The sequence below is a fragment of the Carassius auratus genome, chromosome 44, assembly GCF_003368295.1.
Source record: "Carassius auratus strain Wakin chromosome 44, ASM336829v1, whole genome shotgun sequence".
In the NCBI taxonomy this organism is placed as follows: Eukaryota; Metazoa; Chordata; class Actinopteri; order Cypriniformes; family Cyprinidae; genus Carassius; species Carassius auratus.
Window position 1 is genome coordinate 12188300 of NC_039286.1, and position 18529 is coordinate 12206828.

General features: G+C 38.0%; 2 protein-coding genes and 1 non-coding gene across 4 annotated transcripts in view; all 3 read left to right on the top strand.

The window, feature by feature from the left end:
• The window catches only part of LOC113062010 (uncharacterized), a 2805-nt gene extending 531 nt beyond the window's left edge, over nucleotides 1-2274 (top strand). The window contains exons 2-6 of one of the 2 annotated variants that reach the window (XM_026231509.1): nucleotides 94-137; nucleotides 316-591; nucleotides 678-929; nucleotides 1031-1093; nucleotides 1718-2274. In XM_026231509.1, the coding sequence (XP_026087294.1) occupies nucleotides 94-137; nucleotides 316-591; nucleotides 678-929; nucleotides 1031-1093; nucleotides 1718-1833 (751 nt within the window). In that variant the 3' untranslated portion in view covers nucleotides 1834-2274. Of the gene's footprint in view, nucleotides 1-93; nucleotides 138-315; nucleotides 592-677; nucleotides 930-1018; nucleotides 1094-1717 lie in introns of both variants that reach the window. The other variant, XM_026231508.1, reaches the window with a different exon arrangement.
• Nucleotides 2275-3737: 1463 nt separating this feature from the next.
• Nucleotides 3738-3810, top strand: trnak-cuu (transfer RNA lysine (anticodon CUU)). The gene has a single exon. It is a non-coding gene; the product is annotated as a tRNA-Lys (tRNA).
• Nucleotides 3811-6715: 2905 nt separating this feature from the next.
• LOC113062542 (trichohyalin-like) lies at nucleotides 6716-16961 on the top strand. The gene is made up of 4 exons (XM_026232449.1): nucleotides 6716-6832; nucleotides 7355-10975; nucleotides 15035-15287; nucleotides 16156-16961. Exons 2-4 carry the CDS (start codon nucleotides 7442-7444, stop codon nucleotides 16182-16184), a joined length of 3816 nt encoding a protein of 1271 aa, XP_026088234.1. The 5' UTR covers nucleotides 6716-6832; nucleotides 7355-7441; the 3' UTR covers nucleotides 16185-16961.
• The last annotated feature ends 1568 nt before the right edge of the window (nucleotides 16962-18529 follow it).

Here is an 18529-nt window from a genome sequence, read left to right on the forward strand (position 1 = left end):
CATTGAATATGAAATGAAACACAAAAAAAGGTATTAGTTTCAGGAAAGCATCTGTATCTGGCACATAAATCAGCTCTTCTGTTTTCTGAACAGGCCTCATCTCTTGAATCTTCTGTTGCTGTTTTGTCTTTTCAGCGGTCAGTACTGCATCTCTGTTTGGAAATTGTAACTGTGTATTTTTTTTTTTAATTGATTGATTGATTCTTTTTTTGTTATTGGTTAGTTATTTGTTCAGGGATACATTAACGCATTTTTCAGTATGGAACAAATAATTATGTGAATATTTTCTGTCTTTTTATTAATGTTTTTGTGCAGAAACCAGCCCTATACTTGTGATAGGGATAAAGGGTGACAGGGTTGTATTCTCCTGTGGATATGAGGGCAGTGAGATTCCTGATGTTGTTTTGAGTCGGTCAGGAATCATAGATGTGTGTGAGACTGAAGAATGTAGAGGACGAGTGTTTAAAGAAGGAAACTGTGACGTCGTCATCAAGAATCTGATCTTCAGTGACGCTGGGAAATACACTTTGAGAATCTATTACAATAATGGCTTGGAGCCACAAATCAAGATTTACCAACTTTGTGTTGATGGTAAAGTCAAAACTGATCAAACATCAGCATCATGCTTAGTTTTGATAGATTAAAATAATAATTAATGCATTTGTGTTTGTCCTCAGATGAGGTCTCTGTGAACATGGGTGAGCAGCTGAAGTTAGATGTTCTGTTGTCAGAAGCTGATAAAGTGCAGCATCAGAGCAGAAGAAGCACAGAGTGGATGAAGGTCTGGAGCAGAAGTGAAGGAATTCAGAGCCAAAGAATCAGCATCACAGATAGAAACCTGATCATTAGTAACTTTACAGCCAGAGACGCAGGAACATATGAGGTTCTGGACTCTGAAGGAGAAATATTGATCATGGTGAAAGTCAAAGGTGGGAGAAGCTCACTGGATGTATTATTTTAAAAATGCATCACGATTTGATCAGCAAACTGATGCTAAACTGTTTGATAAACCTTTCAGTCTCCTCTACAGCATCTGCAAAAACAGGCTCAAAGGGAAAACTAAATAACACAAATGATGACACCGAAGAACATAGTAAGTAAAGTAAGGAGCTACTGAGGGATTTACAAAATCTTTCACAAAAACTTGGTGTTTTTGAGGTTCCTAATGTGCCTTAAATTGAAATTCACACTAAACACTGATGCCAAACGTAGCATCAACATGATGCCAAAACACTGAGGATCCCAAATTATGAATGATTTTTGCATATCTGATGTTACCATGGTGGAGGAGTTAAATTTGATTTCATCTGGGTATAGAAAACACCCCCTTTAATATAATTACATTTTGTCACTTTGCAGTCTGAAATGAAGACAACACAGTTTTAGTTTTATCTAGCTGTGTTTACTCAGTGCAACTAATAACATCCAAGTAAAAGATAAAACGCTAGTCCGAAAAAAAATGAGTTGGAAAAATACGGTGATGCATTGCTGCCACACACATATTATTTTTGTGATTATTTAATATTATCTTTTATGCAGATAATGATAATCATGATTTGAACAGCATATTAATACTAAATTAAAATACTACACTATACTATCCTCTAAAGAATCAGGCTCAAAGCTTTATAATAAAAAATCTTTAAACACTGAGTTAATTAAAATAATAAAAAAATAAATATTATAAAAATATGAATAATGTGTGCTCTCTTCCCAGATCCCTGCCTTCTACCTGAAGAGCTTCAGGTTGTCCAGGTTGGACTGTCTGTGTTTTTTCTGATCCTGGTTGCTGTTAAACGAAGACAGATACTTCGCCATCTGAACATTGTTTGATTGTAACTTGTCTTCAGAGCCAGCAGATGTGCCGAGGATTCTGTCAACGTATTTCTGCATAACATTTACAGTGATGTGTCTCTACGCACAATAACACAGCGTTAAATCAGTACAATGCTTTTAGACCAAATATGAAGTTATCGTATTCTGTAAATGTTAAGTGCATTGTATAATTTAAGAAACCAATAATGCAGGTCAAAAGTAGCATTGCTAAATTTGTTTATTAATTTATTAAGCTTATTTTTAATGTATAATAAGCTAGGCTGTTGTAAATTAAATGTGTGAGGCTTCCGGTTTCATTCATTTCCAGTTATTCATAGCAGTATAAAACCACTAGTTATGCTGCCGGATACTGCAAACTGGTGTTTATTATCATATTATTTTAAATGCATTGTCATAATTATAAACACACTGTTTTGTAACATTTTCTGCACTTTGATTTTCTTCTTATTTGCCTAGAAACAAGTTGAATAAAAACCAGAAGTGGTACTAAACAAGGACTGCCGTTTCGTTTGCATGTTGAAAAAGCCCGTCCTTATTGCTGAACTAATCCAAATTAACCAGATCACAAAAAAGAGCTGATATTTTCATCACTATTACATTGTACATTTGGAAAGGTACAACCCCAGTGACAGCATTTGTACTTATTTTTCTAAGAGTATATGACTAAGAACTTACTTCATGACAACAAACTGTTAGAAGAAAGGGATCATTGAGGTTCTATATAGAACCACAGGGTTCTTTACTCAACTCCAAAGAACATTTTATACTAAAAAGGTTCTATAATGACAAGAAAGAACCCTTTTGGCACAAAGGGTTCATATCTTGAATTTTGTGATCATTCACATGCATTCATAAATTCATTTGAATACACGAATAATGCAGTGAAAGAACGCACTCAAAATGCACACGCTCACTAGTTTGACTTCATCATGTAACTTTACATTAGCCTAGATGCATGCACTTTTTAGGCACGATTTGTTTAGTTTTTAAATATACTTGATATTGTTAAAAGGCACATCATTAAAACAAAAAATATGAGTTCACATTTCACACCTAAACAAGCGTGGAAACGTAATTATAACTAGCTACTAAATTAGTTAAAAATGCCTTTCCATATTCAGCTATGATTTGCGAACCCCAAATTGACTCAAATGATTCGCGATCCCGCTCCGAACTCCCGAACTGACTCAAATGATTCGCGATCCCGCTACGTACTCCCGAACTTCTTCAAATGATTTGCGATCCCCAAACTTACTCAAGTGATTCGCGATCCCGCTACGAACTCCCGAACTGATTCAAATGATTCGCGATCCCGCTACGAACTCCCGAACTGATTCAAATGATTCGCGATCCCCAAATTGACTCAAATGATTCGCGATCCCGCTCCGAACTCCCGAACTGACTCAAATGATTCGCGATCCCTCTACGAACTCCCGAACTTCTTCAAATAATTTGCGATCCCCAAACTGACTCAAGTGATTCGCGATCCCGCTACGAACTCCCGAACTGATTCAAATGATTCGCGATCCCCAAATTGACTCAAATGATTCGCGATCCCGCTCCGAACTCCCGAACTGACTCAAATGATTCGCGATCCCGCTACGAACTCCCGAACTGACTCAAATGATTCGCGATCCCTCTACGAACTCCCGAACTGACTCAAATGATTTGCGATCCCCAAACTTACTCAAGTGGTTCGCGATCCCACTACGAACTCCCAAACTTCGAGTTTGAGCTGACTTTTCAAAAATATTGATTTTAAATGCTATTAACTTATTATAATAAAAAAAAATCCAATTAAATAATAAGTTACGTTTTATTCCATAATTGGTCTGCATTAATTTACGCACGCACATGTACGTCATCCCGTCATTATAGAATGTGTGCGTCAGATACGCACAGCCCGGCTAGCTCAGTCGGTAGAGCATGAGACTCTTAATCTCAGGGTCGTGGGTTCGAGCCCCACGTTGGGCGAAGATCTTTTTATCGTGTTTTGTCTCTTTGTTTTCTCAGACTCTGTGTCCTGATCCTTGGCTCTGAAGGGCGGAGTGGTTCTGAAGGCAGAATACGTGGATGTTGTCCCTCTGGTACTCTTCAGTCTCAAGCACAGTCTTGTGGTCTGAAATAATTCAATAACAGCCTGACAGGAGAATTAATAGAGTTTCAAAAAATTAATTTATTAAAATGTTATTTTTATTTCAAACAAATATTTTTTTATCCTAATCTTAAGTATTTATTATTTCAATAAAATATTTAATTATTATTTGAATCAATTTGGTATTCAATTATATTACATTTATCATTTACTTTTCATTATCATCTACATCAAAGTGTTTTCAATGTTTTAAAAAATGTATATTTTATGTCAAAGTAACTTTTGTACTTAACTACCTGACTGAGAATAAAATATATTCTGCTCTAACTATATTCATGTTTTGTTTGTAGATATTGATGCACTATTGGCAGGTCACCAGCGCCCTCTGCCTGTGATTAGTGCGCAATGCACCCTGGGATATCCTGTCCCGGCTGTTTTATTACTCTTCCTAAAGCTTCAGCTGGAGCCTCTCGTGACAAATCTTGACTGATTGTGATCAAGTAAAGGTCAGAATAAGGTCAGTAATATCTCAAGATGAACTCTTCCTGGACTGAAGCAGCTCAGCTTTACCTGATTCTCCATCAATCATGTTTTAGAGTCTCAAATCTGATCCTCAGGATCTTTTGAGGAGCTTTTGTTTCCAGAAACTTTACTTTCACTGTTCCTCAGCGGAGGAATGATCTTCACAAGCCTCCAGAACATCTCACATCTTCTGAGAAGCATTTAGCTGCAAAGAAAACTGCAGCTCTTCTCTTCTCCACTAGAGGGCAGCGATCAGAACTACAACAACTTGCATAAGTTCAAAAGCTTTTACTTCTTCTTCTTTCTAACAAATTCAGGTAGTTTGACCACTAATGTAACCGAATAAACAACAAATTAAACAAATGTAGTATGTATCAGGGCTCATCTGTGCATTCTAATCATTCTAGTGCTGCTACAGGGAATGATGGGAAATGTAGTTTTGTTGCACAAGCCTCTTAAACGGACAATATTGTTGTTCTTGAACAGTACACAAATGCACAACTAAAATTGTACTGTTGACTACAACAACTTTCACGTTTTATAATCAAAACCAATTTGTTTTCATCTTTATTCATTAATAGTCTCACTTTTTTTTTTTTTTTTTTTACTTTTGTTGATGCTCGTGTCTCACCATTACAATCAAATATATGTTTGGAATGAAAATAGTGGAAAGTATACACTATTAATTGTGCATTTAGAGTTTGCATGCGTCAATGCATCAACAAATGCAGCATATTGCATATTTCCATGCACTGCTGCATCTGTTTTCATGTGAGCTCATGCATTTTTAATATTGAAATGAAGCTTTTCTAAACTTTGAATTGAAGTTTTTTGAACAACACACATAAATGCATTGAAAACTCAGGCCAAATATGCATGAAACACCTTTTACAAAGCAGTTGCAAAGTATAATCTATTAAATACAATTAACACATCATCAAACACCATTAGATATGAAGTGTCTGTGTAATGTGTGCTATTTTATTACATTTGTAGAGTGTGGTTTATCAGACTAATAAGATAATATTATCTACAACCCTTCAAGTTTATTATATAAATGTGTTATTCAAAAAAGTATGCAAATGATCTGAGACCATGTAAGCTATAGACACTGGTTTCTGTGTCATTCTGAAATGTTTTGAAAGCTTTGTTTACTGAAATCATGTGACTTTGGTTTGATATGCACTGGTTCAAGACAAATGATTCACAAAGGTTTCAAAGCTTCACACAGCAGTGTTTCAAAATCTCTAATGTGTAATTCAGCTGTCCTGTTATCATCTCAGAAATGAATAAGGTTATTGTGTATTTTTGAGTTGTATGACAGAGAGGAGGGTCTCATGTATTTTGGTTTCAGGACACAAAACACACGCTTACATGTGGAGAAAAGGACAGATTTTGTTTTGCTTCTGCTTTTATGATGGATTTGGTACCACAGCTGTTTTGCATATACGGCATGTTTTATATAATACTGCTGTTTTTGCTAATATTTTAGGATCACAAAACCAAAAGGTCAGCAAGAGATGGGATAAACAGTGTTACTTACCTCCTGTGTTTTTCACAATTAATTAGGTGTCATACTACTGCAAAACATGACTTTTATTTTATAAAAAAAAATTATAATGTGTTTGAAGTGTGTTTACATATAATGACCTCAGATTTTGGCACAGAATGGTCAATAAACGTCTAAAATAAAATAAGTTTTGTTTATTGGCTTGACTTTTTACTGTAACGTGATGTGATTTATCACACCACTTTGCTGAATAAAATGCTGCAACGTGCATTGGAGTTTAAAAAGGTTAATTAATTTGCATAAAGTAATAGAAGAGAGTGTTTCTCGCAGTAACAGCTCACCGTTTGTATATAAGTTAATATGATACCATAAAACTATGTGTGAAATGTATATATCGTATAATATAATAAAGAGATAAGTGAATGTATGCGTAACTGTGACGTCATGCGTAACCGGTTAATCCCCGTGCGTCCGTCACCTCTTGTAACTCCGGTGTCCGCAGGGACTCAGATGAGGAGGAGATGCAGTTTAGTTAAACGTCTTTTCTTAGGCTGTGGTGTGTGCGCCTGTGATTGTCCTGCTGGAGTTTAATGTAATTATGGGATTACAGTCCTGCGACTCTAAAGCCGGTAATATTTACTACACATGCAGCTCCGGTTCACGATACCGACCTTCAGTTCACGGCATCACGAAAATATGAATTAACTGATGCTTGTTCCCTTTTGCAAAGACTGAAAAAAATTATCTGGACTTTTTTTTTTTTTTTTTTTTTTGGAGTTACACTAATGGAAAGATGAACATCACGCGTGGAAACGAGGAAATCTTTATTCCAGAGAATCAGGAATTCGGTCACATCACAATATCTGAAGGTTTGCAAAAACATTATTTATGGAGTATTGTGCTTTAGATCAACAACTTTGAACATGGAGCATGAACAGAATTACATTTATTTTCTAACAAATCGTTTTTACCTAACAAATCACCATGGAGGTATAGTTGAATTGACAAAAAAAGGACAGCATTGTAACACTACGCTTAATTTAAACATTTTTTTTTACTTTTTGCATGGATTGTTAAATTATATTTAAACAGGTTATTAAACATGCAAACGTTTGCATGCAAAACGGCATGTAAATGTGTTTTTAATTGCAAAAAATTTGGTACCATTCAGTGTACCATAAACAAACCTTCTCTTTTCCATTCAGATTAATTTTAAATCTAAAATCTTGATGCTTGATGAATGAAAACATTCATACTTATTTGTACACCAAGAAGACTTGCATTTCACTTCAAATCTATTTTGACAGTAGATTTGCACTGTTAACTGCATGTTTACCACATAATAAATAAATAAAATTGCAAATGTGCTCATATGTGTTTTGGTTTGACAGGACTCATGGATGTCTTTGGATAAAACTGTATTTCTGCAAAGGATCTGATCAGTACAACAGCAGTCTTTCATCGAGTTCTCCGTGGTTATGTCTCTATCTGCTTTACCGGAATGGAAGCAGCTGCTACTGGAGCGAAAGCGAAGAGAGGAGGAGGAGAGAGAGAGACGAGAGAAGGAGGAAGAGGAGCGGTTGGCCTGCATGCCGGCTTGGAAGCGAGGGATCATCCAGAGAAGGAGGGCGAAGCAAGATGAGGAAAGAGAGAGGGAGAAAGAGAGAGATACTCTGGATATCCTGAGCATCAATGAGGACATCGTCACAGAGCAGATGGACAGTAAACCCACACATCACCTCCAGACTGAGCAGACTGGGTATAAAGTGCAAAAACAGATAACGAAAGACACCATCAGCCCCATCCAGCAGAACCCCTTCATCCGTTCTGAGAACAGCTTTAGGAGAGATAACAGAGGGAAAGAGGTGCTTAAAGATGGAGAGACTGAGGATAAAAACCCTGCCAATAATAGAGGGAGAGAAAGAAATAGGGAAACAGAGAAGGAGATCTGGAGAGGACGAGATAGAGAGATGTGGGTCGAGAAGATGGGAAGTAAAATTGAGGAAAGAGAGCGAGACAGAAGCACTGGGAGAGAAATCAGAGAGGCAGACACTGACACGTCCTTATTATCTCCAGTCATAGGTCTTCACACGATCCAGGCACACAACATTATCATTATTGAGAAAGACAAAAATGTTCTGGATCTGAGAGAGAAGGAGGTCAGGGAGGATCAGAAGAGGATGAGGATGGATTTGAGGGAGTTTCTAGCCGGCGGAGGAAGCGTGACGGAAATAAGGGCTTCAGAAGTACTGATCATCAAACCACCCGTGATGGACGGGGTTAGGGAAACTGAGACCGCAGGGATACCAGAGAGAGGGAGCGAACGTTTAGAGAAAGAGATGCAACTAGTGTCGAGGACGGACAATCAGAGAGCCAAGAGAGTCCTGAACCACAAGGACATGAGGGCTCCAGAATGTAGTGGTCGGGTCAGTCAGCTGCTTAGTAAGTTTGGGGAACACCCAAAACCTCCAATTCGCTCCAAGAGCACGGAGTGCTTCAAGAACCGGGCCAGATACAGCACAGGAGACCTGTTTGTGGAGGAGGAACAGAGTACAGAAGAGACTGAAATGAGTCTGATGCTCAGGGGTGTTCCCAAACGCTCCTTTAGCTTCTCCGACCGCGTGGTTCGCCAACAGGATGACAGAGATTGTAAGCAAAAGACAGATTTTAAGCTGGTGGAGAGGTCGTACTCCGAACGCAGGGTCAAAACAGGGGTCGCCGACCAATCAGGAAGTGAACCGAAAGTCGCCAGGCGATGGGGTCGACTCAAACATGATGAGGTGATGCATGAAAAGAGACAAAATAAGAGGAATAAATCTGTTTGTGTAGAGACAGAGGAAAGGAATTCAAGTTTAGACAGAAGAGAAGACTTCACTCTGGCCTCTGTTAAAAACCCTGAAGGGGCCACGTTTGCACGACGAGTTCCTATCAAACAAGATGGGACGGAGAGCAGCTCAGAAAGAGTGAGAGAGGAGAATGAGAGAGAGATAATGATAGATAAAGAGATACATAGAGATAAGAGGCAAGAGGAGAGAGAGACGCTTTTACGGCAGAGATCAACCGATTACCAAATTGAGCCCAAAACAGAATCTGAAAAGAGATTGAATCAAGAGAAGGAAACTGATGCAGTTTCAAAACAATCCCTTGGGATATATATATCACCAACGTATAACAGTACTATAGATTTCCCTACAGATAGTCAGTTTGGATGTGACATATCTCCCTCTTCAGACTCCAGTTGCCTGACTATGTCTGACTATGATGGACAAAGGCAACACTCTGGCCAAGCAGTCCTTACCCAACACACAGAAGATTTGCTCAGTAAAATAGGAAGAGTCCAGTTAGATGGAGAACTCAAGAGTGCAGGATATATGTTTTCACAGGGAGACAATGAAAGTATCTCTGGTGGAATGAGTAACCAAGATCAAAAAGAGCATCAACATTACCAAAGCCTTCCAAAACAAGCCTCTGAGGAACTACATTTTACCTCACAACTCCCACAACAAACTGTTATACTGGATCAGAGCAAACTCTGCACCCAAAAAGGAGTCACCATCCCTAGGACTGTATTCTATGGAGTCAATATATCATCTGAAAGAAGAAGGGTGAGTCACGCTGCTGGGGACAAACTAGATCGAGGAGAAGTAGAGAGAAGAGAGAGCTGGAAGGTTGGGCGACCTCTGACCCAAGAGGAATCTCTGAAAGAGAGAATTTGTCAGCAAGAGAAGGAAAGACAGAAAAATAGGGAGGATGGCAAAGATGAGGGCAGCAGAGAAGCAGGAGGAACTGTGAGAGAACAGGAAGAAACCACAGTACAGACTCTCAGCCTGTTTGACGTCACACAGGAAGTTGACATGGCAAAGTCAAACCCTCAACTTCCTGTTCCTGTTTCTCTGTCGCTCTTGCAGTCAGCTTCGACAGAAAGAGTAGCTGGGGAGATCGCCGGAGATGCTTCGGAGAGCGATATCTGCCCCAGGGAAGCAGAGAGAGATGCACAACGCCATGTAGAGGAGTGTGGAACGTGCATCGCTTGGAGAACACCAGACGTAGACGAAAGAGAAAGAAAGGAAGAGTTGTTAGAGAAAGAGTATCTTCCTCCTCCTTTTTCTCCCTCCCCTACACTTTCAGACTCGTTGGATGCCATGAGCCGGATCTATAACCTCAAGACGGTGGGGTCCAGGACTGCAGTGTGTATCAGTGAAAGGACAGCTGATATGCCTCCACACAGCGGACCTCAGGGTAAATACAACCCCATCAGACAAGCACCTTCACCGGACATCCTGCCAGTAACTGCCAAGATGTGGAATCAGGGGAGGGACGGTGACAAAACTCAGGGCATGGAGTCGGCAGGGGTTCAGATGGTACAGCGGCAGGTGGGACGACTACAGCTGAGGGAACAGGAAGCAGGATGTGGTAACCCCACTGACAAAATGGCACAGCCCTCCATGGAGACCTATCCACTTGTGGAGCCAGAGATCAGAGCAACCGAAGGCCAGAAGAAACCAGACATACTAAGAGAGACACAGAAAGCCCAAATGCCTCCAAATCCAAGATTTTCACAAGCGCAACTGAATGCCCAAAGTCAACCCCCTAAACAGGTCAGGTCATTCACAATCAACTCCCGGAGCACCGAATCAACAGAAAACTCACAGAAGCCTCCAGAACAAAGCTCTCCATCGCAAACCTCTCCCTGTACCGCATCCCCCTCTTCATCTCCATCTCCGCCTCTCTTTTCCATTAGGAGTGCCTCAGGTAGACCAGGTAAGAGAGGAACTACCATCACAATCACGCCCAGAAAACCTGCTGGGGCAGCCTCGTCTGGTGGCATCCCAACAGGGACCCCTGCAGTGCCCAAAGCAGCCCCCCAGGGCCATATATCTACCCCTGCTCCCAGCAGCACCAAGGAGGCAGGGAAGAAGAGGTATCCTACAGCAGAAGAGATTGAGGTGATTGGAGGGTACCAGAACCTTGAACGGTCATGCTTGGTAAAAAGCAAAGGGACACCGAAAGCGGTGAGTGTTTATTTTTAATGTTTTTGCATGATCTATACGACGAGCTGATCCTATAGATCAGAATAACTGAGCGTGCAACATGTTACAATAAGAGTATAAAATACGGGATATGCCATAAAATAAATGCACAACTAGCAAAATGCAACATGCTACAATTCGACTCTAAAATATGGGATATGCCATAAAACAAACGCACACATAGCAAAATGCAAGATGCTACAATTATTATCTAAAGTATGGGATATGCCATAAAATTAACGTACAAGTAGCGAAATGCAGCATGCTAAAATTACACTCTTAAATATGGGATATGCTATGAAATGAATGCACAATTTAGCAAAACGCAACATACTACAATTAGACTCTAAAATATGGGATATGCCATAATATTTATGCACAATTTAGCAAAACGCAACATGCTACAATTAGACTCTAAAATATGGGATATTCCATAATATTTATGCACAATTTAGCAAAACGCAACATTCTACAATTAGACTCTAAAATATGGGATATGCCATAAAATTAACACACAACTAGCAAAATGCAGCATGCTACAATTATTATCTAAAGTATGGGATATGCCATAAAATTAACACACAACTAGCGAAATGCAGCATGCTAAAATTAGACTCTTAAATATGGGATATGCTATGAAATGAATGCACAATTTAGCAAAACGCAACATGCTACAATTTTACTCTAAAATACGGGATATGCCATAAAATTAACACACAACTAGCAAAATGCAGCATGCTACAATTATTATCTAAAGTATGGGATATGCCATAAAATTAACACACAACTAGCGAAATGCAGCATGCTAAAATTAGACTCTTAAATATGGGATATGCTATAATATTTATGCACAATTTAGCAAAACGCAACATGCTACAGTTTTACTCTAAAATATGGGATATGCCATAAAATTAACACACAAATAGCAAAATGCAGCATGCTACAATTATTATCTAAAGTATGGGATATGCCATAAAATTAACGCACAACTAGCGAAATGCAGCATGCTAAAATTAGACTCTTAAATATGGGATATGCTATGAAATGAATGCACAATTTAGCAAAACGCAACATGCTACAATTTTACTCTAAAATACGGGATATGACATAAAATTAACACACAACTAGCAAAATGCAGCCTGCTACATTTAGACTCTTAAATATGGGATATGCTATAAAATGAATGCACAAGTAGCAAAACACAACATGCTACAATTCGACTCTAAAATATGGGATATGACATAAAATTAATACACAACTATCAAAATGCAACGGTTGTGTTTCAGTGGGATTTCTAATTTCAATAAGAAACAATTGCACTTGAGAAGAGCCTGATCAAATCAAGGTGTGATCTGTCAATAGTCAGGTCAGAATATCTCTGTCATCTTTGATTGTGGCCAAAGCAGTTGCTCAGCGTTAAACCTGGATTAGGCTTATCTCTCACGCCATCACAGTCCGCAGGTGAAAATAGTCCCTGTGTGGGTTTACACATTTAAATGCTGCGTGAAAAAAATAGAAAATCAGAAAATTACTTTATGATTCATTCCGCATTGTTTGGGAGTAACAAAACAAAACTTATATGATTACTCATGCCTTTAAAAATAGAGATATTACACTTAACTTCAAAGTAGAGCATGCATCTATGAATAGACTGTGGTTAATCTATTGCAGTCGTGCCTTCTTCAGTACCTTTCACCCTGACAATGTCCTGTCTGACCTAGACGTGTGTTAGTCTGGAATGACCCGGGAAAAAGCATTATTTAGTTTCGACCAATGCAGTCTGATTCTTACAAAAGACAAACTCTGGTGCAATCAGTCTGATGAATCCTTCTCTGAATCAAGTATAGAGTTCACTTAATTGATATGCAACTGTCTAAACTTTATCATTATCATTACTTTCAGTCATGCCTTATTTTTATTCTTAGGCTACAGTAGGGTAGAAATAGAGTACAGAAATAGAAATACGGTACACCCAGAACACTGATGTGACCAGAAGGCATCTGATTTGAGAATATGTCAGTGAGGCTGATACACATGAAACACTGAATACTGAACGCTTGGCTTCCTCTCAATATGTCTGTAGTTCCTCTCTCAAGCTGCAGAAAACACTAACACGTATAATGATGGAAACTTTCACTTCTGGAAACACACACACAGGTCCTGCTCCTGTCTTCCAGTGAGGGGTTTAATATCAGTTAAACAGAGCAGTATGTTTGCGTTGTGGTGATCAGTGTAACCACATACTGTACACTGACTTCTGCAAGGAACTGGAGTCAAATGAACATGAAGAGAAGACGACAATGAAATCAGACTCTTGAGACAGAAGAACACAGGCATTTATGATGATAAAACACCTCCAGCTCCAATTCTAGTGGAAAAAGTTTTACATTTTATAAATGACATAGTTGTATTACTCAACTTTACAGTTCTGATAAACGTGTAGCTGTGACTGTATATTATACATTAGAATACAGAAATTTGCTACATTGCAATAAATGGCCTACGTTTATGCTAATGAACTACAGTACAGTATACTATCAAAGGTTTTCTTTCTGAAACTGGGATTTCTAAGGGAAATACATAAAGTTGATTAAAGAAAAATATATTAAGATAAGCATTAAAAAAATAAAATGGAACCCAATAAAATTATATTAATAAAAATTAAAAAGGCTTCATAAAAACAATTCTGAGAATTAAATCATAAAAAATGTATACTATAATAATAATAATTAAATAAATCACTTGTTAAAAAACTAAATATTTTTTGTCTACCTCTATGACCAACCAACATAACATAAGAGAGCAAGTTAATATTTTGATACATTATTAAAATAATTTAAATCTCATGAGGACTACAAGTAAGTATTTTAGATTAAAGAGTTTTAGCTTACAAAATATCTGCGGTAAAAAAAAAAAAAGCATAATTATTTCAAACTTTTTAAGATTAGTGTAAATAACAACAAATCAGTTTTTCCAATGAAAGTGACAAAAGCAACACATTAATAGCAGAGCATAGCATGATACGCTAAACTGTACACATGAGGTGATGTGTGCATTTTTAACAAAGTGTGTCTTTTATGTAGCTGCAAAATGTTGGGGTTTTTAAAGCAGTCTTGTGACAACTCTTTGGCTACTTCCTCCTCAGATCTGTGTCACTTCCTGTAGCACAGACAGAAGAGAATGCATAAAAACAAAAGCAGCCTAGGGTTACCGGTTCAGTTCATACTATATAACCGACAATATCACGTGCTCGTGCATTGCATTTTACTTGCTCCAGCAGTCATTGCCCTAGTTTACACTCTGACCACATCTAACCTTCATTCTTCTTATAGCTCACACTTGCTGACTGTGTTTGGGGACAGCTTTCTGTTCTGTGACTGGGTTCATTAAACAGCCTGTTGTTTCTGAAGATCTTTCTTGCATGCAGTGCTCTGGATGTGTACTAAACGTTCTGTTGAATCTAAAAGATGATCTGTGCATGCATACAGAAAACCTTGTACTGTTCCTATGCTGTGTGCTACAGAAATAGCAATAGTAGTTATTTACCATGTGCCCTCTGCAGAACGACTGACGGTAGTCTCTTAATCTGTCAGAGACTCTAATTTGAACCTTTAGCCTTTATAGCGCTGCTTTTCTCTCTGTATTACGTCCTCTGACTTATTTCTGTTGTATCTCATGTTTGAAATTTTTGCTGCCCTGAAAATCTAATATTTTAAAATGGAATTAATATTAGTTTAAAAACTCAAAAAAATGTAAAAGGAAAAGAAATGCATGTGTTTTATGTTTATCATAATCGATCAATCAGGCTTTAATGGCTCATATAGCCATACATGTTATTCATAAGCCCAAACTAAACAAAAATATGCAATCCCAATTTCACATCTGTCCTTGTATTGTTTATCTGATTGAAATGGGATGTTATGCAAAATAAAAGTCTCAGTCTTAGTTGCATCTTAATAATGAGTTGAATTTTTATTCGTTTTTCTGGTCATATATTGAAGACCTTACTGTGATCTGTCCTTCTCTGTTTCTCTGGTTCAGGTGAAGGTGTGTTTCGATGACGCCCAGCTGGAGAGAGTTTGTGAGTATCCTTCTGAAGGTTGTGCCGTAGCATCCCTCCCTTCCTCTCCTCATCCGGGGCCGGAGGACGGCGGGATGGAAGAGGGGAGGCGTGGGGGGGAGCAGGAGAACGAGGGACAGGAGGAAGATGAGGAGGAGGAGGAGGAGAGCGCAGCGTTTGTGTCTCGCAGAGGCATCAATGAATGCGCAGCAAAGGCTCGATTCATAAAAGTGGGTCAGTGGCTTCTAACTTACGTCATCAAGATATAAACAAAGCAACAATGGAATAAACAAACCCTCAAAAAGAATTGTGACTAAACTGTTTAGCTAATTATTATCAGGAAATGAAGCATAAACTGCATTCACACTGAATTACAGTAGTTAAATTCGAGAGGTTCGATTGCCTTGGATGAAGAAATCACACTGATGCACTTTTTAAAATGCATCTTAAATGCATGTATAACTGTAGTATTAGAAACCGTGTAGAAAAGCCTGTGCATGTGTGCTTTACAGTTTAAATATAAAGCTTATTTTTGTATTGCTTTTAAAGGAATAGTTCACCCAAAAATTACATTTTGCTTAAAGTGCTCGCGCTCAGGCCAATCAAGATGTAGATGAGTTTGTTTCTTCATCAGGTTTGGAGAAATACGGCATTGCATCACTTGCTCAGCAGTGAATGGGTGCCGTCAGAATGAGAGTCTGATAAAAACATCACAATAATCCACAGCACTCCAGTCCATCAGTGAACATCTGGAGAACACAAAAGATTAAACAAATCCAGCATTAAGATGTTTTTAACTTCAAGATGTCACTTCAGCCTTAAATACAAGTCCTCTATCCATAATATTGCTTTCTCCAATTAAATTTAAAGCAAAACATTTTTGGGGTGAATTTCCTTTAAAGTAGCAATTGTATTATGTGGTGTGATTACTTAAATGAAATAAAAATGCATGTTGCCTGCAGTTCAGGGTTATTATTATTATTATTCATCTAAATCTGGCACAATCCTGCTGCAGTTAAAAAACATTAATATAACATTTTAAATCATAAAATTATGTTTTCATTGTCGTTTTAAATGTTATTTTTGTGTTTTGTTTTTCCAGATGAATCCTGCAAACGACTTTCCAAATAACAGACCAGGTCCTCCATTAGACTTTCAGTTCTTTACATTTGCAGGTGTGAGAAATGATAAACGGTTTATAAATTGGTTTTAAAAAATATGTTATTGTTTAGTTTTGCTTGTCCAGACAGGGAATCAAATGAACTTTACAAACGCAATATTTTTTTTTGAGATTATTTTAATGAAATTGTTTTAAAATTATTTCTATTTCATGTTGAGAGACGAAGAAAATAAATGTTAATAATGTGTAGTGTGCAGTAAAGCCATGCAAGTGCTGCTCTGATTCACAGAATGATGTCCTCAGGTCTGATGTGATGGTTTGCACAATTTATAAACCTTTATGGACTGAAGGATTTTGTTTATTTTGAAAGGTTTAAAAAAAATATCCAATTATATCATTTACCACATTTGAGGGGACTCATTTTTATTCAAAAATGGACATTAAACCCTCACCATCTGATTGTCATATGAGTAGAGTTTACTCTCTTTTGTGAATGTATGATTATGATTAATAAAGGTTAGATTAAATATTTTCATGGTACAGTGAAATGATATTTATATGGGAAATAAGGAGATATGTTTTCATCATGTGATGCATATAGAGTTTGATTGAGCGAGCGAGAATGGTCTGTATTGATATGTAGTGAGACACTCTTGCAATTTTAAAGGTGATATATATTTTTTTTATAAATATATATATTGTTTGTACTTAAATACCAGTTTATCTATTTTAACTTTACAACCAAAGAAAGAAAACCCTTCAAAATGTTAATAAACATTCAAGATTAATACAGTGTGTTTGTATATTTTTTGTAAAAGTCCATCTTTGAGTGACTGGTTGTGTTCTCAGTTCTTCTGCACGCTGTATTGCAGCGCCACCTGCTGGTCAATCATAATAACGATGAGTGATTTTTCACATCAAATCATCAGAAATATTAATGAGATGGCCGTCTCCACAGTCCAGAACATATGTATTTGTGTTCCTGTAGCTCAATTGGTAGAGCTCCGCGCTATATAGCGCAAGGTTGGGGGTTCGATTCCCAGGAACACATGGTATGTAAAAATTGATATCCTGAATGCACTGTAAGTTGCTTTGGATAAAAGCGTCTGGTAAATGCATGAATTTAATTTTTAATTAATATATATAATTTTTTAAAGAGGTATAGGCTATGTCACGGATGAATTTCACGGATGAATTTCCCTAGCCAGCAATGAACACTGTGTAGGGAGGCACCAAGCCAATCGGATTCTGAACACGGTTCATGCGTGGAGCTCTCACCAGCTGATGATGATCTGTGTGTTAAATAAGAGAGACAATATGCAGAGCGCCAGTACGCTAGGACTGGAATTGAGAACCACTGATCTACAACAAACAGAACGAACTTTGGTGATGACAACAAACTGTTAGAAGAAAGGGATCATTGGGGTTATATATAGAACCACAGGGTTCTTAACTCAACTCCAAAGAACCTTTAATACTAAAAAGGTTCTATAATGATAAGAAAGAACCCTTTTGGCACAAAGGTTCATATCTTGAATTTTGTGATCTTTCACATGCATTCATAAATTCATTTGAATACACCGAATAATGCAGTGAAAGAACGCACACAAAATGCACACGCTCACTAGTTTGACTTCATCATGTAACTTTACATTAGCCTAGATGCATGCACTTTTTAGGCACGATTTGTTTAGTTTTTGAATATACTTGATACTGTTAAAAGGCACATCATTAAAACAAAAAATACAAGTTCACATTTCACACCTAAACAAGCGTGGAAAACGTAATTATAACTAGCTACTACATTAGTTAAAAATGCCTTTCCATATTCAGCTATGATTCGCGAACCCCAAACTGACTCAAATAATTCGCGAAACCGCTACGAACTCCCGAACTGATTCAAATGATTTGCGATCCCCAAACTGACTCAAATGATTCGCGATCCCGCTACGAACTCCCGAACTGACTCAAATGATTTGCCATCCCCGAACTGACTCAAATGATTCGCGATCCCGCTACGAACTCCCGAACTGACTCAAATGATTCGCGATCCCCAAATTGACTCAAATGATTCGCGATCCCGCTACGAACTCCCGAACTGACTCAAATGATTCGCGATCCCCAAATTGACTCAAATGATTCGCGATCCCGCTACGAACTCCCAAACTAACTCAAATGATTCGCGATCCCGCTACGAACTCCCGAACTGACTCAAATGATTCGCGATCCCCAAATTGACTCAAATGATTCGCGATCCCGCTACGAACTCCCGAACTGACTCAAATGATTCGCGATCCCGCTACGAACTCCCGAACTGACTCAAATGATTCGCGATCCCCAAATTGACTCAAATGAT